Source organism: Falco cherrug, chromosome 12 (assembly GCF_023634085.1).
Source record: "Falco cherrug isolate bFalChe1 chromosome 12, bFalChe1.pri, whole genome shotgun sequence".
Taxonomy (NCBI): domain Eukaryota; kingdom Metazoa; phylum Chordata; class Aves; order Falconiformes; family Falconidae; genus Falco; species Falco cherrug.
In genome coordinates this window covers 24,680,067-24,702,716 of record NC_073708.1, presented here as the reverse complement: position 1 = coordinate 24,702,716, position 22,650 = coordinate 24,680,067, and the positions used below count along the sequence as shown (strand labels likewise).

Genomic DNA, 22,650 nt, shown 5'->3' with positions numbered 1-22,650 from the left:
TGTATTTCTCTTCATAATTCAAAAGGCCCAGAATAATAAATCCAATCAGAAACCTAGCTCCATGATGGAACATTCTTACTGATGAAGGAGAATGAACTAGTGGATGTAACAAGGCGAAGCTCAATACTCAAAGCTATCATAATTTAAAATTAGACATAATTATCCTTAACAAAACCAGGCACTGTGGAAAGGGGCTTTGGAACAGCTGCTCCTCTTCAATTTAAATGCTCATTTGTTTTACATTGACCTAGAAATCAGTATCCTCCTAACCAAAAGCCAATTAGATAATAGTCTCTCTTTCAAGCTTGTAGAATACTTATTTTTTTTAATGTCTTTATTATGAAAAGCAAAGAAATAAACTGCAGATGATGCCACAAGTAAGCTCTGCTCCAATACGCACAACTGAATGTGAGGGTTCGCTCTCAGCCTTTCTGAAAGGTCAGATTTACAGCCCAGGAAAGACACCCACCAGTCCTGGCACTGACCCGTCGGCGCAGTCTCAGCTTGCGACAACTGCAAAATGCTGCAAAGGCAGCACGTGGAAGGATCTTCAGTCTGCTGGAGCAGCATCGCACCGTTCGTTCCACAGTAAATGTAACATGCCAAACGGACAACACAGAAGCATTACAAGAAGCATTTCAAATTTGTCCTTCCAACCTGGCCCAGAAATAGGTCACGAACATCGATGGTTTTGGAAACAGAAGAATGTCAGATTCTTCTTATAGTATTATTATAATTATATATAGTCTATATCATATGTAATACCATATATAATGTACAATGCATAATTTTATATAGGTATTATATTCTATTACTATTATATTGCAGTACTGCAATATAAACAGAATTAAAGACATCCAGTTTCCTACTGACTCAAGTTAGTCTTTTTGTCATCTTGCTTCCTCCCATCGTCCTCACAGAGGTAACCCTGGTTCTATTTTATTTCCACCCAACTGGCGACAGCATCTCCCACAGCTAATCGAGAGCTGTCACGTTTGAGTGTCAGCCACCGCTGCCAAGCCACATTAAACAATGAACTGTCTCTCTCTGAGAGGATATGAGGGGGTGTTTCTTACTCAGCTCCAATTCTTACGAAATTGCAATTACAATTATTTTTGACATTTCTTCTCTTTTTCAAGCCTGGATGAAACCGGCCAGTGGCTTGAAAGTTACCAGGAAAGAAGGAACGTTGCAGAAACTTTGATTTCCTATCACTGCTCAATGTTTCTGGCAATCATGACCATTTATACCATTACTTTCAATTTTGGTTAAAGCCAATGCCAAAAATACACATTAATCTACAGATCTGTTCCAGCTCTAAAGAGACAAAATTAAGAGTGCCAGTTTGATTACATTCAAATACAAAGCCATAAGATTTCTTGGTCTTCTAAGCCTTGGCAGCATCCCTAGAGAAAATTCTTTCCATGAAGGAAGTTGAGCCTTTTCTAAATGCATCAATAAAGGAAGCTTCTCAGAAGACTGTTACCATACTGAGTCTGACAGGATCCAGAAAGACACTAATTAATGCAGTAAACTACATTTAAAAACAAGAATTCAATTCTACCAAAACATTGGGTCTTCAGGGAAGAAAGAAACATTGGCAATCACCAGTAGCAATTCACAGTTCCATGCTGAAAAATGATCTGCTAATGTGAAAGGTAGATGTTTTAATACTGAAAGGAGCCTTCCAAAATTGCCAAAGTTGTGAAGTAAACAAGCCTATATTGACAGAATGATCTCATAGCAAAACACAAATCTGCACAGCCAAGGTGGAATTCAAGGGAAGGAGAAGCTCTTTCCAGAACAGGTCGTGAAGCTGAAGAAACCAGTCTCCTAAAGTTTCCTTCTGACGTCACTCAAGTAGAAAGCGACTAAATGAAAGCATGAGCTGCAATGGACAAAACAACAGCAGGACGATTCTAAATATACCTCAAAGTTATCAGACATCAGCAATATCAGTTTACTCTAGCAGTTTGTGCTCTGTCCTGTGCTCCTGAATTTCCCACACTAGCAGTCCCGTTTTGTTCCCCATACTGCCTTTAAAGCTTCTTTTACAACAGGAAGCAGGAGACAAGTCAAAAAAAGCCCTTTACCCAGCCAAATAAGAGTCAAGGAGTAAACACATTATCCAGGAGGTTTCAGAACAACTAGGATAATGCCAATCCTGGGCAAAATATTTATTTTAATTCTGTGCCAGCTTTTCCAAAGAAAAAGTAAAAGTAACATCAGTTGTTGAGATTTTTATGGAAAAATAAGGTTGCAAATAAATCACCACAATTTCTGAGAAGAGTTCTTAGGTGTTTTTGTATGGGGGCAGTGGGGATCAGGGTGTTTAAATTACTACCTCTGCTGATAAAGTAAACATGTAGACATCAGACATTATTGTTCAAAGCTTTTAACTTGCCTGCAAACTACATTTCTAAAAAACATATCTCTAGGAAACAGCAAAACTTTTTCTTAAGAACCTGCCAATCAAGTGAATTTTTAAAAGTAGCTGTCAGAAGAATTGCTACTGAATATGACCATTCTGTGTCAACAGAACAGTCATGCATATAACATTATTCAGCATTTTAATTGATGGCCTAGAAATAAATATAAAATCACCGATGACAAGCATACATGTAATAGCAGAGTATAAAACAGTGAGGTCAGCACTGTCGGGGTTATCTGAATGACTTGGTAAGGCTGCTCTATTCAAATATTGTGTTAATGCAACCAAACAGTAAATTACACTCGAAGGAATTTGAAAAAAAGGCAACTATAGCAGGAAGGGAACATCTGCAAGTCTGTAACTCCACAGATCTCTCCTGGATACCTTTTTTAAGTATTGGTACCACATTTGCCAGTTTCCAGTGCTCAACTACTGAAACTATGTTAAGCAATTGACTATACAGCACTAATAGTAGTTCACACCTTTCATACTTGAATTAGTTTAAAGCTGTGTCATTATCTCCTTTTACTCACTGAATTAACAACTTCCTTTATTCTGGTTTTAACCACTCTCTTTCCTTTTAACCATTCTTAATTCTTACTTGGGGAGGGGGGGGGGGGGGGAACTCTGCATTTCTCTGCCTTGAAGAAGAGGTCTTTAACTTGGTTCCATGAAGACTATAAAGATGCAGGTCTCTTAGCTGATGTTCCTTGCTTTTCAACAAGCTTTCTCTTCCTACATCAGTTCATCTTTTTGAAACTGAAAGGAACTTTAGCTGATTTTTGACTATTTTTAGCTCTGCATACATGTATTTCAGTTTCAACCTTTAGGGTGGTTTTTTGACTTTACTTTGAACCAGAACTGAGCCTGCTAAGGATAAAAACAATGTTACTTCTCCTGCCATGGGCTCTTTGCTAGGGCTTGATCTCTCTTGTGAAACAGTCACTGAACACATAAAGTCTACTCTCATTCCTGTCCCAGTGTGGCATGTATCCAGTCTACATATAAGTAATTGAAGTCTCTCACTAACATGTGATTCTTACACTGTCCGATCTTCCTCAGGACACTGCAGTCAGCATCACCTACCCTTGTCATACAGTGGGTAATACAGGCCCCAGATTACTGCTGCTTAATTAGATCCAGGTTTCAACACTTAGGTGGTCTGTGCTACTCACTGATGCTTTGTCTTTAAACATGCAGCATCACCCAGCCACAACCCCAAACTCTTTAACCTTTCCCATATACTTTGAGGACACAATACTGGGACACCAAACTGCACGTAAATGAGACAGCCATCCTCAGCAGAGCCATGTCAGAATTTCAGCATTTTATGGGATTAAAGTAATTAACTGTAAAATATACAGGAGAAAATGTAACAATTATACTTGCGGGTAGTGAGCATTATTATAGACTTGTCACTACTCTGAACTGAGGGATTCAACACAGAACAGAAGCTTGTAACAAAAAGCATAAGCTCTATTATATAGCTTAGGTAAAATGGAGTTAAATCAACTTTATCCATTTTACTTCAACATTAAATGGAGTTTAACCAGCCTTTCACTGCTTGCTCCAGAACGTGAAATTGTGATTACCTACTTTTGAACCCCCAAACTACCGGAGAAGTTTCCTGATGTGCAAGGAAAAATGGAGCTAACAATAACTAATGGTTGTCCGTGACTATTCTCAGATGGAGATTTCATACAATGCAGGCAAAGCTTCATGATAAAAGCCTTGTTAATAATGGGTCAAAAAAGAAGTCAGATATCAGATGAAAGGGTAGGCATCACTAATGTAATTCATTGAAGAAGTTAGGCACCACAATACCTTTTCCCTTGAAATTATTGCAATTTATAGTAAGCCAGGGGGAAGAGCAGCAGTTTACCTTTTGCTTATAGAAAAATAGAGGAATTTAGCAATTAGAAAGGCAAGAGGTATCTATCACATCATTGTAGAGCCAAATTTAATGGCCAAGCACCCCTCCAGTTAGACAGGATTTAATCCATTCTTGACACTTTCCCAGGGAAGTTGATACAGTAGATCTGTCTGACAGTAATCCACATGGAACGGGGTCCCTCAGTGTTTCAACACCTCTCATTTATACAAAAATTTGCTACCGTTGTTCTTTTAAATCTAATCTGCGTATAACCGATGCCTAAATAACCTTTTTTTTTTTTTTTTTTAAATGCTAAAAGACAAACATTCCATTCAATTTATTAGAGTGCTCTCTTGGAATTAAGTTGCTACATAAATCAACTGTCTGTTCACAGATATTACCTGATACTCATACACATTTGTATCAGCCATAAGAAGGTCTGATTTTCTTCCTACTGTATGTCTGGTATAATTCAACTGTTTCTCAGTCTGCAACATTTTAAACACAGTATGTAAGTTACATTGAGAAAATAAACACGGCAGCAGACAAATAATCATATAGCAAATTAAAAGATGTCATTGTCAAACATACCACTTTAAACAGCTGCCTATTTAATCAGGATTGATGCTGATGTCTGATCAATATAATTTGACAATATTGACATGGTACTTTTCCTCTCAATTCAGATAGTTCTGTATGTACATGACATTACAAATTATTCCTCTTTTCTTTTGAAAACCTCATCAGTTTATCTTGACAAACTTCTCTGATTATTTCATTAGCATAGTTTCTTCTAATAAGGTTTAAGATTTCTTTGATAAGAAATGCATGTTTTAAATTTGTAACGCTCTAATTTTACTTTTTGAAAGTAAATTTAATTTTGAAATTATTTGATAAGTGAATTCTAAGGCAAAACAACAAAAACTTACCTAAAACCAAACAGTTATCAACAGATTTAATAATATCCACCAACTTAATTTTATATTGCATACTGTCATTTGAGCAGAGTCAAAGAGCCTGTGGATCAAAAGCCCATGATTCAGAACACGATTCATTTAGCAAGGAGATAGTACAGAAATGAAGGTTGTATTAGAACTCATAACTCTACGGTAAGAAAGGGACAGGCAAATTTTGAGCAACAGTAAAACTGTAATACAAGACACAACTCTGTAGGTCTCCCACTAAGATTCCTAGACCAGTATTCCACAGCCCAAAGAATTTACAGGAGAGGAATTATGGAGGTCACAGAAGTATATTAGTGCACAAAGCAGTCTGAATTCACAACTTTTCTGGCTATCATCAATGAGTAAGAATAAATTTTTACTGTGGGGAGGCTTTTTTTCCTGTTTTCTGGGGACAGGGGAAACCACAGAGAAAAATAAACACTTCTGGGAGAACACAGGAGGGAAAGGATTGCTTAGGAACATCAGGACAGGCAGAAGGGATCTTAAAAGGGATCTAGCTCATGCTAGAGACAGCACAGTATGCAAAGCTGCCAACAGGCAACCAAGGTTAGCAACACTGATGAAATGCAAGCAGTAATGAACATTTTGACCTTTGTCTTCAACCCTTGGATTCTCGACACTGTGATAAACACACTATGTATTTCCCTTGGCAACAGCTCATCCATTAAATTAGTTCAATTTCAAATATTTAGAAAATCAGCTTGGAAACAAAACTTGCCAAAAGTACCTCTGCACACTTAACTATTTGAAACAAATATGTAACAAGTTATCTAACTAGAAGTCTTTGTGTGAAAAATTTAGTGTATGCACTGTAACTTCATTTGTGTGAACAAATGACTTAGCAGTATTCTCTATATTAAAGGTATGCAAATTCTAATTTTGAGTGAAGACAAAAACAGAAACTGTTAAACCTGAAGTTTCATGTTTTATTTAAATTCCCAGGCAGAGAATTTTAATTCCAAGTTCCACATAGTAATTTGGTTTTGTGGACAAATTATGAACACTGCCACAGGAGTTCATCATATAACTACTTTTTCTGTCACTATACCGTATGACCACATTAAAATAATGAGGTTTGAACATTCATATCTTCAATTAGAGCTTTGTGGCTTCAAGCACTTAAAGAACAAATGCTGCCATTAACCTAGACCTTACGCCTCAAATATGCACCAAATATATTAACAATGTTACTGAATCATGAGGTCATTGTGGAAACGTAAGTTGCAGTGAATTCCATCACAAAGCAAAATCTTGAGGATTTTAATAGGATATTATTTAAGGTATAAAATTAAAATCTGTCATTATCTCAACAGCTCATTTATCAGGCTCAAAAATATTTTAAGGGTTATTTTAGGTTAATTACATTTCACATCCTTTTATGACAGATCTGAAACTCTGCACATCTTTCAATCCTCTATTATAAACATTTCCCCCTTGTCAGTAACTTAAAGTTCACACTGACACATTTTCACAGACCCGCACCAGTCTTAACATGACAGCGCTTTATATTTGTGAATCTTTTTTTTTTTTTTTTCCCCCCCATGGAAACTTGGTCACTGCAATAAACAACAAAAGCAAGAAGCAACTCAGTTGTTCCACACTATTTACTAATAAACTAGCTTAGGTAAGCTGGTTTGTTTTGAACACATAAGGCATCCTCTCAGCAAATTTTCCACTATACATACTTAGTTGACCACAATCTAAATGCCACAATCCAAGAATTCTCCTCATCTATTCCTATAATAAACAATGCTTTGAAAAAACAGCCTGGCCATTATTTAGCCTAGTCTCTGTTCACAAAGGGTAGAACTACAGATAACTGACTCGAAATCAAGCTTGCTAGTGTAATGGTTTTTCTGACTTCATACCTCATATTCTCACAGCATAAGGACTCTGCAGTTCCCACCAGGGAAGACTTTAAAACTCACAATCCCTGCAGGAAGGCTTGGGTTAGCAATAATAACATAGCAAAGCCAGGGAATAGATCACGGTATTCCCTGGCTTTTGAACAACTGACTTGAAAATCTAAATACCTATAAGACAATCAGAAATAAGAGAACGACACAGGCACACTAGATACAGCAACTGCAGGAATAAGTTATTTCATAGCACCATTTATTTCAGCTTCAAACATTTGCTGAGCGTTAAAAAAAATAAGCCTTCCAGAAAGTCTGTGAGGTATGCTTTACTCTGAGTTCTACTGATGACCAAATGACTTAACCTCTCTGCCTCTCAGTTTTATCAGAGTTCCGATATCAGGACTGTTGCAGAAGTCTTGGGCTTTAATGCTGTGTTTCACTTGCATGGCTACACTTACCTCTGCCAAGAGATTTCACCTCTCCCTCTCTAGGAATCTCAAGGTAATAAGGACTTTAGATTAACTCTTAGCAAAGATTCCAAGCTGCAGCTGTCCAGAGGTGAAGCACAGAAACCACCATATTCCCATTTTCCTCCAAGTGGTAAAATAAGCAATCACTCTGTCTCTGGAGCTGAACCAGTTTGGATGGCTGGAAAGACACGTTGTGTGGCTTGGATAAACCAAAATGATACAGTATAGGAAAACATACCAAACAAAAAACAGCAGCCACACATGGAAGGTTACGCTACTAATTTCTACATCTCCAAAACTTTTGTTTATTTTTAGAGTTACAGGGGATTTTTATAGATGTCCTAAAGCTCAAAACAGTTTGCATTATGGGAACAAAGTAGTTTAAAACTTATGCAAACAGACTACTTCATGTTTAAAGACGGATCCACCTATTATCACATCCCAGGAAACAGTTCCCAGAAGTATTACAAGACACAGAAGACAGCCATGTTAAAATACTAAATGTGGACATCTCACAATGCCTTTCTACAGAAATACCTGCTAAAAATCACGAAAATAAAACAGTCAATTTTTTTGCTATTTTAAATCAAAAAACCATGAGTTTTATTGTCTACATTAGTATGTTTTTATAGAGAGGTTAATAATAACCACAGAACAACACTCTTATAGAACAAAGCCTCAGTAAGTGACAATGCACATTCAAGACAGTTTGAATAGTTCTTTATATTTCAAGTTCCCCACAGTTCCCCCAAGCAAAAAAGCTAATTTTCCATGCACACTACGGCAGTTTCTCACTTTACACCTACAATAGTGCTGCTGTCAGGAACAGAACTGACTACATGTGCCAAAAATCAATTCAACATATTCACAGACAAAAAAATTACATGCAGACTCTGAAGATAATGAGAACTGCAATCATTCAAACTGACAGTCTAGCGCTTAACAATTATCACAAGGCAAGTTTTATGAATTCATATTTCCTACAATGACAAGCCTCAGGTTACACAGAAGGGTGTTCAAATTTTCCTTCAGGTATGAAAATCTCCTTTGAACCAATGAGTCCACTCCAAAATGGAATTCACTTAACTGAAGTGAGTAAAAAGATGCTGACTGTGTTTCAGTAATATGCACTATATATTAAATATAACTTTAGTACAGAATTTATCACAATCATTTGCTGTTCTTTACACAGATACACATGAATTATTCAGAATGAAGTTTACTAGTGAAAAACCTATCAGGACTATCCATTTTGAATGCACAGTGAAGCATGTGTCCTGAATCTATCACGAAAACACAGAATTATAGCACCTGCATTTTAATTTTCTTACCAGAAATACCTTAAAGCTGTGACAAAGGTAAGTCTCTGCAAGCACTCTAAACACTGCCCCATGCTCACAATTTTGCACAGAATACTTAAGTATGTTCAAAGCAGCTCTTCTGCAGTTTGCTTACAATATGATTTACTTCTTTGCAAAGGCCTAATTATTCTCTACTGTTCCACATTTTCAGGTCCGAATTCCTTGTTCTTACTTTTATCATTCAGCTCATGCCAATACATTCAATCCTCTGTGTAGAACTTGCTTCCTACTTCTTCCTCAGACCCAGGCCCTTCAAACAAATGCAAGTCTGGATACTGCTTTAGTTCTTCCAAGTAACACACATATTATTTCTCCTTATAGCCACATCTTCCAAAACTGATAACATACCCAAACTCAAAAATTCACCCATAGCCTTTGGCATGTAAGTAAATGCAAATTTTTAATTAGCATGCATAAATTTAAGACTTCACATGGTCTTAATTTACAAATCCACATACTTCCCATCTCAGGTTACTACAATTACGACTGCTATTTTAAAATGCAATTCCCATGCCTTCATGCAGTAATAAATCCATTCATTCATACAACCATAGTTTCCGCTGTCTCCTGCTTTTCTAACAATACAAAAATACGAAATTCTACTTGTACAGTGAAGTATTTAAAGTTCTCTACTCCCTAAAACAATTAATGATCTTCATCTGCTAAAACTTTAATGATTATTCTCAGACAAAAATATTTTCAGCTGTATTCAGCAACACTTAAATAGTCAATATATTACCACTAATAAAACAAACTAAAAGTAAGGTTATCTATGACAAAAGGTTTGGGGAAAAGAGCAGCTGCACGTTTCAGAAGACAGTTTTCTAATCAGATTCAAATGTCTGCTGCTGTAATAAGTATACAGTGAATCAGCAGGAGGTAGCTCTATGCACAACTGGCATTAATGATTTGTCCCCAACTAGTATTGAATTTTTCAGTAAAAAGACAGAGATTACATCAATTCTTTTGTAGGGAGGTAGAAGTCTAAGCTCTGTGCACTCACCTCACCGCCAGCATACATATTGAGCAGAAAGGTAGAAAGTACGGTGGAAGATCAGCTATTCTGCTTTGTAAGCTAATGTTTAGTTTGCTCGTCAGATACCTGCTAGTCACTACAAACTCTATTCCTTCCAAGACCTCATCACTATGAGATTAACAACCACTACCCAGATGTGTGCATAAAGCAGAGACCCTAAATAATACGCAGTAAATCTATTAAAGCACTAGGGGCTAAGCAGAAGACCCAGTCATAAAATTTTGTAACTATGAGGGGTTTTTTGAAGCAGAGTATAAAGCAGCTTGAATTTCTAGTTCCACTGCACTGTATCAGAGCTTTTGAATTACTTTCTGCAACGAACTGACAAACACAAGGTTAAGGTCTTCTTTTGCTATAGCCCATGGGAAAACTTCTCTAGCTCTTCTTGAGGTTGGCCCTGTAGCAAAGGTGTCATTTTGTTGAAAATACAATTCACTATACCGAGACCGCCAGTACTCCAGCACCCCCTGGCAGGCCACAGACCAAAACACAATTAGGCAGCACAGCTTCTGACCCAAAAATTGCAAACAATGATTTATATGATTACCTCCGAATAATATTTAAAGAAAAGAAAATTCTTTGTTTTTTGCATAACTATCCCAACCATCACCTCTCTGTTACCAGAAAAAGAATGCTGCAAACCACAGTACAGTATTAAAATATGAAGCTAATTCATACTCCAACTAAAAAAAAAAAAAAGGCCAGGTTATTAGCAAGTGGTCAGTGTGGAACACGATCCCAAAATAATATGCCTGTGCTGTTATCACTAACAATACCTGGATGTCTAAAAACGTGTTGCAAAAGCGTGCCCGCCGGGAATGCGGCGGGAAGGCTCCGCGGCAAGTGCCCGGCCTGCCGGCAGGGGGCAGAGCAGCACCACGGACCCGCCGCCGCTGCGCCGGATGCGGCCGCGCTTCCACCTGGGCTCCACGTGAACGACCCGGGCTCGCCCACCAACCCGCATCTGTAGCCAGCTAGCCACTCCTCCGGGTGGCCAGGAATGCTACTGCTTGGAAGTACAGCCTTTGGTAACGAAGAACAACTTGCACTGGGGAAATACACCATTATATTAGTTACAATTGATTCCGTTCCCGATTTATCTAAAATTAAATAAAAAAGGAGTAAAAAATTTGGAAATAAACAGTAAATATTCTTTCCTACATCTAAGAAGCATACCCCAACTTGACCATCAAAGATAACATGCCACAGCATGCTAGCTCCGTCAGTGGCCAGGTTTCCAGTTGCAGTGCCAAGGTCCCATCAGCACAAGGACAACCATTTTCCCGTTCCACTCGGCATTGCCTAATCCGCACAGCTTCGGGGAACTCAACATTCAGAATAAATCACCGGCTCTGTGTCATCCAACACAGGAAGTTCTTCAGCTTGTTCGTAAATTCAAGTCTTTGCATTTGAGCCTTTCCACCCTCCTGATCATTATTCAAAATGAGAGGCTTTTTTTTATTAACCACTTCTTCTGGAGCAAGACCAGGGGAAGGTTAACTATCTGGCACTCTACAACGGCAAAAAATATGCAATTGTCTCATCTCATTTTAACTATTACCTTCAAAGTAAACGTAAAACTGTTAAGTCATTTGAAGTTATTCTCTGAAGAGAGAAAGGAGACTGACCCCACAAGGAAATCTTGCAAATCTGGCAGCAGAGGATTAACAGTCAGCAGGCTTCATCTCTGAAGATGAAGCAACGGTAGCACGTGGTATAGAACATAAGAAAGAAACTTTAGGCTAAAGAGAGAACTACAACCACCCTGCTAAAACCCTCAACCTCATTTTCAAAAATTATGCTCAGTTTTTCAGTTCCAGGAGTACAGCACATTTCAGTTCAGTACTGGGAGCGATTTAGAAAACTGAAGCTTGTAGTATTAAAAAAAAATCAAAAATAAAGGTTCAGAATCTCTTTTACGCAAGTTTCTAATTCTCCACTGACAGGCCTCTTCAAATGTGTTCCCATTGCCACTGCTGGCAGAAGGAACATGCACAGCTTCTTATTCTTGGAACATCTCAAACTTTTCCAGGCATTAGACAGTGAGCAATGCAGTAAGATGTGTCCTAATTAACGGGTAGCACGCTGCGAGATGTTTCTTTCACAAAATACTGGAGACAGTGCTTGAGGTACGGGGAGTGAGGAGGTGGGACACACACAAAACCACCCACATCTCTTTCCACAAACATAAACACATACTCAGCATTAGTGCAGTGCTCCAGTTCAGCAACCCGGCCTTAACAATAAACCTGAGGGGAAAATCATCCCTTGCCCACCCGTAAATGCTCCAGCCCAGGAATATTAATACCTTACAGCATTGATTCATTCACATTGAGGTTTGTCAAAATAAACACCTGCAAGAAAGGCACTCCCAATCTACCTCCTCTACAACAATCACAACCTTCTCTTCACAAGCTCTTTTTCCTTTCTAAAATTAACAAACCTTGACGCTATTCGTGCCTTTCTTCATAGAAGAATGCATCCATATTCCTGATCGTTCGTATCAGCTGCACTTAAAAGTACATTCCAAGTTCTAACTCTTTTTACAACAGGGTGCCTGCAGGTCAAGATTTCAGATAAATAAACCCCCAAACTAAGTCATAAGAGATTTTCCACATTATTATACTTCTGTTCCTTGTGCACACACTTTATACACACTTCCTGTGCTCCAGTTTTTACTGTATTTGGGTCTTGATAGCAGAAAACACCACTGAGATGCCCACAATGATGATTTATGTCTTTTTTTTTCTTTGATTACTTCCTTGGCTATCTTAGGGATTTGAAAGTGTTGAAGAGGATGCTCCCCACCAGAATTTAATCTACTAGCATCAGAGCCATCCGTCTTAAGGGTAGATGAACAACTGAAGGTCATCCTCTGAAATCCTCACATATATTTAGAAGGCACACAAATCAGATCAACATCTATCATTCTACAATGACAGGACTCAGCATATAGTCTGCCCTGGTTTCTTCCTCAAGTCAAGGATCTAGTGGCAACTGCTATGCAGACACATAAATCCAGACTCTTACATAACATGTGACCTGAAAGATTCTACCAATAAACTGTGCTTATGTAGTTTAGCATGTTAGAATTTGATGTGTTTCCAGTTCTTGAGTTGTTGCTGGTAAGCAGTCCAGCTTTCAGTCTTATTAGCTGCAAACTAATTTCTATAGATTTGCTATTGTTAATTTATCTTTTTGCTTTGCAAACACTTTCAAAGTTGGAAAGAAGGCAATTTAAGCACAGCAAACAATCTGTAGGATTAGTACTGGTTAGAAAGTAAAAAACCACACATTTCTGAATGCCAGCAAAGCAATTTAGCAAAGTAAAATCCACTGATAACCTACAGTCCCAAAAAGAGGGAGCAGAAACAACGTACATAGCTTTGAGTATTCGGGCTTTCCCGTACCACATCCCACTTCTCTCTAGCTATCTATCTAATGTATTATAACAAATAAGAAAAGAATTAAATGCTGTAGCAGTCAAGGCTGGCATATTAAATTGACACTGTGCATTACTGAACCTACTCATCTCTTAATAGAGCTATTCTTCAAAGGAGATTAATTATACTGGCAAGAGACCTTTTGCCATTCTAATTTGTGAAACGTATTTCAATACCACAAGCATATTAAAGCAGCTCCAAACATGTAACTAGCTCGAAGATCCCAGGATTCACTGCATTTAATTAGGTGTTCATCTTGTGACCAGCTCTTTAGTCATCACTTTAGAAGCCCACTTCATCTAAAAATTCTTAATTTCTAGGCTTAATTAACTGTAACTGTAATTAACATACAGCCCACCAGAAAGTATACAGAGATAGGAAAGTGACCATATACTTCAGTACGTAACACCATCGCAGAGGGACAAATACTGGATTTATAGATGAATTTCTCTGCTTTAATTAGAAAGCAGAAAATCTTGAATTATTTTAAAGTAAATTATTGGCATTACATTTGATAGACAGTACAAACACTACCATGACAAACTGAAAATACATAATATTAGTAATATGCAGAATTGTAACACGCAAACACATCTGCAGTTCACTGAATTGTACGCAGCTGTTAAGCAAAAAGCTAGTATTCCAAATAAAGGATCTGAGAACTAATGCTTTGTTCTAAAGCACAGTTATTTTCATTAACTTAAGCTATGAAGCTTCAAGGCATTTGCCTGCCTTCAGCAAACAGGCTTGTATTTTAACACATACTACTTTTTGTAATCCTCACCAGATAAATACTTGCATACCAAGTTCACATGAGCATTTCCCATTTCTGTTGGTACAACCAAATTATAACCACAGCTAAGAACAGAAATTTAAGGCAAACACCGAACAGGCACCAAACTAAGACAATACAATTAAATCAAACCATAAGAATTTCAATATAGTAGCAAGTCTGAAAATGCTACAAATACTTCATTGTGAAATCAAAATCAGTGCTAACACAAATACATAGCTTTTTGAACTTTATAGATTTAAGTTTCTTTTCATAGCCTGGTGGTGCCAAACTGTCTAGGTTACCCTCCAAAATTCTAAGGGATAACAATCTAAATGCTATATCCAAGGTACACCCTTTTACTTAAGGGGTCACTGCTTCTAAAATGTCTCACAATGTAATACAAGTCTACCCAATTACCTGCAGCAATATAAACCAGTGCACACCAAAATGTCCTCATTTGAGTAAAACTTGTTATACAGGCAACTCTATGGAAGTTTGGCAAAAAAAAGCTTCTAGCTTTGCTTTTTAGCTACTGTTCAGCAACAATTTCTGTTGCATATATGACTGCTCACAAAAAACTGTCTTTTCCCCCTCTTTTGTTTTTCTTCTCCTTGCACTTCAGTGATTTTAGATATTTAGAGGTAATAAGGAACATATATGAACAAAACATATGTTCCTTTTTGTTTGCAATTCAGTCTTGACTATAGACATCCGAGTTTCCCTCCCGTACAGAATATTTTCTTCTTAGAAAATGCTAATTTAACAGATGCAACATTCTTCAAAAATACATTCACTTTACCAAAACTTTTTGAGAGAAACCATGCAGAAGAGCAGATGTCAGTTCCAGCTCTTCAATTCCTTGGACAGTTATCCCTTTCAGCTTCATCCCCCTAGCTATTCTCTAGGGAAGCAGGCAGAGGTAGCTACTCAAAGCTGGTTCCCAATTAAACTTGTTTTAAACGGTCAGGTTCCCATGCTCACATCTCCCTAGGCTTCCAGAGATATTTTGTTTCCAGTAGCAGCTTAAGTAGCATTGAGAAAGAAGCTCCCCAGAAAGAAATTACTCTTAACACAAACATTTTTTTCCTGCTTTTTCTCAAAAGCAGAATGAACATACACTCTCCTCCTAACTCACCCGCTACCCTAAAAAAGGCCCACAGAAAGAAAATGTTGCGTTCACTGAGCAGGAACAGGGAAAGCAAGGTGAAAACTAAAGCACAGGATCACGCTACTTTTTATTTATAGCACAAAAACATCATGAGTATTCCCAGACTCACTCACCAAACCAGCAGTAAGTGAAGGAGCAGACTGTCCTAGAGACTGATTTCTCATGCGAACCAGGTTTGAGGTATCTCCAGGTGGCTGCCATATCGTCTGTCCCACTCCACTGTGGATGCTATTTGATAAGGGAAGCAGCTGTTTTCCTTTTAAAATAAAACCAAAATACTATCAGCTTGTTTTTAAACAAGTTTTCAAGTTCATAATACAATGCTGAAAAAAATTCCTGCATGTGGAGAAAAAGTGTCTAATAGAAAAAAGCTATTTAAAGGTTTATGGTAGGTTAGAACTTGTAAAAGCACACTACCTGTAAATTCTTTATGTTTGATAATGTTGATAACATTTGATAACGAAGTATTTCCAAAAAACCTAACATGAGGTAATGAGTAAATCCAAAACCTTGTAGAAATAGACTTCTGTCGCTTTATACCTTTCTAAACATCACACAGCTTAAAAAGGAAACAATATTTGCTGCCAATTAAATGATTTATTGCCCTGTAGAGAGGCAATGTTAACGCTGCAAAATCTCTTAAGTGTGATTTTTAAAATTCTTAGGGAAATGCATTCATATTTGTAAAATATTACCTCTTCTAAATATCTTAGCCATCTAGACATCTGCACTTTCTCCTACCATTGGAATATTCAGCAGTAGATTTCTTGCAGCTATGGTTAGAATATAGTGTATACGTTTAAACATTATTTTGCTTCGAACCATGTATGGATATTTTCTGTCTAAAAAATTTCACTCTTCAGCAATACTGTCTTGAAAACAAAATGTTCTGTAGCTTTCCCAAGTCTCCCCTGTATCTGATTGATTAGCTTAAAAGCCAATCTCCCATGCTACATATACAAACAGTGAAAAGAATAGTTCCTATCTCAACAAGTTCACACCAATGCACTTTACTGCAGGAAATATAGTAATCATTTAAAAGGATCTGATCAATACAATTTTTTTCTAGTCAATATAACACTCCTTTTTGAAAAATGTCAAGCAGTAGATTTCCATGATGAGAAAGAACCAAAGTCAAAGTAGGTCATATTTTAAGTCCATCAAGGTCAACAGTTTCCTTTTAGTTACAATGTCATTCACAAAAAAAAAAAAAAAAGAGATTGAAGACAGTCTTGTGGTTAAAAACACATAAGTGAAAAAGTCTGTAAATCTGGGTTCCATTATTAGCTTCCAGATTACTTCCTCCGTAGCTTTGGTCAGTCAGCCTCTGAACTTCAGTTTCACCATCTGCAAATTAGGATTGAATAATACCTCTTTTCCTTAAAATCAGGACTGTGAGGGTAAACTATACACACACCCCTTCCGAGTATGGTGAAGATAGTTGCATTCATATTACATGCTCAGATACTACAACAGGAATCACAGGAGACTAAGAATTTTGTTGCAGTAAGCAGCAGGAGGAAGTCTACATCTTTAATCACATACACTGTAGAAAAATACTTTTCCTCAGAGGCAGCAAACTATTTTACAAATTTAATTTCAACTTAGAATTAGATGTGAAATATTACATTCATTACATAAAAGGAGCTACAATATTTGGAAGACTGTCACATAATGTGATTAGCCATGATGCCAGGGGGGAGGGAGTGGTGTCTTTTTGGTCTTTTATTTTTAACTTGCTTACGTTAATTTTCTGTTTAAGTTACAAGCAATGGGCCAATGACACATTAACAGAATGAGTAAAAGTGTATGAGCGATGGTAAGGCTTAACTTTGGCTAGCAAACAGAGACACAGCATACTAGTACCTTTTCCCCTGTCCCACTCAAGCTGCTTACAGCTGTAGACCTGATTTTCATGGTTTGCTCATTTTCAAGATTATGTGTGAATACAATGACTCCTCTTGTCTGCAGAGATCTAAAACTACAGAAATGTACCTTGCTGCATTTATCTCAGCAAAGCTAAGATATCCTACAAGAGCAATTCAAATCATACAATTATCCAACAGGTCAAAATGCCAGTGCTTGAGGGCAAGAAAAACGTTACTTAAATCTCCATAAGATACAGCTATCAATATCCCCTTTTATTTCCCTAAAATCTGAATCCACAAATACAGAATTCCATCAAGAGTCAAATCTAAGCCAACCAGTTTGCATGCACAATCATGTATACTCTTTAAACTTAGTTGCTTCTGTTGCAAAAATAAGCTGGAATTATTTTCAGGATGGAACTTGAAGCTGAAGCCTTTCCCTGCCATGCCTCAAGTTCAAACACCCACATTTAAAATATATCTCTAAACATCCATATTTTCTTTATCCAGTTGGGTCAAATTGATCTTGGTGGGGTTCTTTTCCCGTTTCTGAATCAGGCTATAGTAGATTGAAAAGTCATTAAGATAAAGCCACAAGTTCTGGAGAACATTATCATTTCAGAACACAAAATTTACAAGAATATCTCCAAAAAGAAGAAGTATTTTTAGAATAGAAACAGAACTTGTCCAGTTTTCCTGATTCCTCCTATTTACTTTTCTTTGCTTACTTCTACTTGATGAAAAAACAAAAACAAATAAAAAAACCCCACAAAACAAACTACAGTACTATCCTCAGCCATTGTAATCAGCCAACAGCTGTGTAATAATAATAAACTTCTGTTCTCCTCTAGCGATTAACCTACCTTAAAGAAGACCTAAAGTGCAAAACAATATGAATGTTTCCACTTTTCAGAAACAAGCCACTTATTACAAATAAAACATTGAGACCAGGCCAAGCCAAAATAAAACTGTGCATACTTTACTGCTTATTCCTATTATACCTAGCACCTCAAGTGTCAAAATATTTATATTCCCCTGATAAAGGTTGGAGGGACCAGGACTGAATGTATTTTCACAATCATGTAAGTCAAGCCCATGCTGCTGCCAAATTGGTTGGTTTAACCTTCTTCCTCTTTCCTTCCCACCTGAGAGTTTTCAGCTCTTCTAGTTCTTGCACTAACATGCAAATAAGCAAACAGCCAGCCTAATCAGGGAGGAAATGGGCTGCAAGTTAACCCAATAGGACAAGAGTGGTATTCAGGCAGATCAGCTATTTCATTCTAGACTGATCATGCAGCTCTACACGTTCTAATGCGAGCATCACAGACTTTGACACCAGCTTCAAACAACTGTGAAACCATCCCCTCCCTAGCCCACATACAAAGTCTTTAAAAAAACACAACTACTGAGCTTGGTCCTCCATTTTTTTGGCTAATTACTAGACTATGCTCACTCCGTGGTTCTGCTGACAAACTAAATCCTATGACAGGGCTGAAGATTGTGTTCACTAGAAAAGAAAAAACAAACTTTACGCAAACTGAAAAAACATCTAGTTAGTAAGCAAGATTTTTTACTTTGAACCACAAATGCCTACAGTGCTTTTGAAGCCAAAAAGAAACAAATACTAATTTGAATCTGATATAAAAGTCAGCTTCCCAGTAAGAAATAAAATGGCAAAGTAGGCAAGCTTATAGTCAGTCCAGACCTTAAAAGAGGTAACAATGCATCACTGTGTTGCCTGGATTTCCACTAATCCCTTCTTTTAACTTAAGTTAAAGTTTAAACTTAAGTTAAAGCACATTAAGTCTTAGCTTCTAACTTTTTACTCCGGCCAATATACAAAACTTCATTTCAAATCCAGTCTCTTTCATGTTTCTTTTTGCATCTTTCTCTTACATAAAATTTTGTATGCCCTCCCAACAAGAAGTCACCTCTAGTTTTAAAGAAATTACTTGTCAGTATCTTTTATTACAACTGTTACGCCAACAAGGAATACTGCATCTTTATTACTAATACATTGTCATATCGTCTTTACAAAATGACATACCTGACAAAGAACTTGCCAAGCTACCTCTTCGTAGCTTGCAGTCATCTTGACTTAACTGACGATGGAGCTTGGTTTTCCCAGTAGATGAAAAGATGTCAGGATTGCTGAGCTTCCTGCAACGTAATGGAGTAGACTCTGTCACCATCTCCTGTAGAAAGAAAAACAAGCAGAATTTTGTTAATGACAGCTAAACACCTGTTTTCTGAAACATACAACCACCAAAGCCAGACTATTTAAAAAAAAGGAAAAAAACCAAGAAAAAACACAAACACTACACCACCATCTCCCCCCCAAAAAAACATTTAAAATTGTAAAACCCCCTCTTTTGTGACACATATCTGCACTGAATGCACATCACAAGACTCCAGTCAAAGATGGTCCTTGGACACTATAGCTGTAAGAAATATTAATAATAGTCAGAAAAAGGCAATTATGCTACAATTTTTTGGTCTTACAGTATGGAGGAAAAGAGGCTCCTGAAAAATCAGGCTCAGCTTTGATTCAAGCTATTTCCTGCTAAAGCAAAGATAATTTTCTCTGAATTTCCTGAATATTTATTCCGTCCAGTCTATGAGTAACATGCCCATAAAGAAACTGTTGCAATGTCTAATTGCAACCCAAAACTCCTATTATAAGTTACAGCTCCACTACAAGACCATACGTATAACTAAGTAATAATCAGGATAGCAATCACCCTTTGTGTAATGTCTTTGTTATTACTATAAACAAAATTAGACATGCATTTGTCAGAAACACTCCCACACATGTGAATTCCTTTCACAGGATACAGCAAACTTTCAATCAAAATAGCAGTAGGTAGAACAGTGGCAGGCATAACCACAGTGCTTTCCTCATGCATTTAATTATTCTGGAGGTGTCAAACTCATTTCACACCCAAAGAACTACAAGCATAGCTATCATACATGGATTTGAAGATAGCATGACACTCTCCATTACAGTCTACATAGATGAACTCAGTCAAGTTCTCCCTTCTCTGCAGTAGTGCAACATGTTCCACTCATTAATGGATTGCTCCCTTTTATTTCAAATGCCTCTCATCAGCTATACAGCACTTCTGGCCAGGCTTATCCCCATAAAATCTGAGGCAGAAATTAAACTGAAAGGAACACTTTCTCTCCATGATACATCACCACTTGGTTTAACGTAGTTTTAAATCACACTGAAATCAAAAATTAGTCTACCAGTAAAATCTGCAGATTCCAGTCAAAATCTATTTCTGAAGTCATTAATTCAAATCTATTCAGTCTAGTGTTATGCCTCTTAACTGTCAAATCTAGTCCAGGACTACATACTCTAAAAACGTCGAGATTTTTTTAATTATTTTGGGGGGGAGGAGGACATGAATAAAGTGGTTTTACATGAAAAAAAACCCCAAACTTAATTTGGATTTGAAATAGAATCCTCATTTAGCTCCGAGCCACTCATTCTCAGCCTTTCTTAGGCCCCAGCTCCTTTTAATCATGAAATCTTCTGCCACCTTGTAACAGTCAATAACTTTGTTATTTGTTTGAGGGACAGAAGTGCTTTGCTCCACATCTGCTCAGGTAGTACACCTTTCACAAGTTGAGAGGTACTGTACTGACACAAGTGCTTTCTCTGGTTACAGTTAGATATTCAGTCACCCGCATTGTCTAAACCAGATCAAGAGAGAGACCTGGGTAACTTGAAGTAGGTCAGTTCACTTAGCCAGCTCATCACACAGCTGCAAACAGTTGTGTTGGTGCAAGAGCATGGGAAGCAACAAGTGATGTGGGGTAAAGAAAACTGCTTGAGCTGAAAACTGCTTTAATCTTAAGGTCCCTCACACATATCTTGGAGCAAAGAACCTCAGATTTTCTCTTGCCTCTGACCTTTTCCAAAGGTACTGAAGACCTTCATTTCCAATAGCCTATACTTCTGTCATTTGGAAAGCTGAACAGACATCTACCACACTTTCTGTTTGTACCTGAGAGTAAGCAAAGTACTTTTAAATTACGACATTAGCAGTCCCCCAGCATGTGTTTGACAGCTGCAGAGGCCTGGGCAGAATCTTTGGTGTTAGTATTTGGGATGGCAGAATGTGGTTACGTATTATACATGTCTGTAAGCAGACATACAGAAATATACACACACTTTTAATATGGCCTCTCCTAAATACCTGTAACATCTAAAATCTCTCATGTCTTTCCCAACTGTAACAGTCCAAAATTACCGTACCAAAAAAAAAAAAAAAAAAAAAGGACACTCCAGGTTACAAGCGAAACAGTTAAAAATCTCATCCATCATACCCGCTCACACTCCTAATGGTTCAATTCCAACAAATGTTCCCTACATCCTTCAATATTAAGCTGCTTCCCTGAAACTAGTCGTACGTGTTGAAAGGCCCTACGTTGCTATGGGTTATCGCTGCAGTCCATGTACTGCCTGCTTACATAAATCCCTAGAAAAGCCAGCTTTCTTCCCCACTCTCACCCTGTATGGGCCATTGCCATGACTGTCTTGCCTTCATCAGTGCATTTAGATTCCCTTAGGAAGGAGAAGCACAGTCCTGCTCATTTGGCTGATGTAGCAACTCTAGTTGGTCTGCGTTCAGCTGAGTCAGGGCAGGGGGAGGAAGAGGGCAGGCAGAAGAGTAAGGAAAGGCATTGAAGTTGGAAACAAAAGTACTTTAAGTCCTGTTACAAGCAATTCCTGTATTTTATAACTCTCCCCCCCCCCCCCCCCCCCCAAATATATAGACATTCACATACCCTACCAACCAAATAACAGGCCTGCTTCCCTACCATTCCCCTTCCCCTCTAGGCAGAGTCTCTTACTCAGTTCTGCTTCAGATTTCTTCTTGAGTTACAGTACACAAGCTTCTTAGATCTGATAACATATTAATTAAAAGTAGTCCAACTGAAGGAGCATGTGGAGCACCAACACTGAAGAGCACACCTACTTCTACCACAGTATCTGCTCAGCTACGCCATCCTGCCTACATCAGATCAACCCAACTGTATATGCTACTTCCCAAAACATCATTCCATATGCATTTCTTCAACAGCTGTGCTCACTTTAAGCAACTCCTCCCCACCAGGACTTGGACCAGGAAAATACGAAAGGAATAACGGAAAGGTAACAGCTTCCCACACTCACCAAAGAACCTAGGTTGTCTTCTACAGGAGATAGGATTAGTACACATTACATATGGAAAATTCTTTCTAATCCCTTTTTTTGTTAAGTACATTGAACACTTGGGCAGTATTCAGAAGACTACACAGCTGTTGAATGTACGGAAGAAAGGGACACCAATCACACTTTGCAGGCTTATATACTGTTAAACTCACTTTTCAAATATTAAAAAAAAAAATC

General features: G+C 37.7%; 1 protein-coding gene across 11 annotated transcripts in view; it reads right to left on the bottom strand.

Moving 5' to 3' along the window:
• The window catches only part of MAST2 (microtubule associated serine/threonine kinase 2), a 194,347-nt gene that overhangs the window by 154,936 nt on the left and 16,761 nt on the right, over positions 1–22,650 (bottom strand). For 10 of the 11 annotated variants that reach the window (XM_055724648.1, XM_055724655.1, XM_055724649.1 and 7 more), the window contains 2 exons: positions 19,297–19,444; positions 15,495–15,637 (listed from right to left, as the gene is read on the bottom strand). In XM_055724648.1, coding sequence (XP_055580623.1) covers positions 15,495–15,637; positions 19,297–19,444 — 291 coding nt within the window. Of the gene's footprint in view, positions 1–9,962; positions 10,678–15,494; positions 15,638–19,296; positions 19,445–22,650 lie in introns of those variants that run through there. The other variant, XM_055724661.1, reaches the window with a different exon arrangement.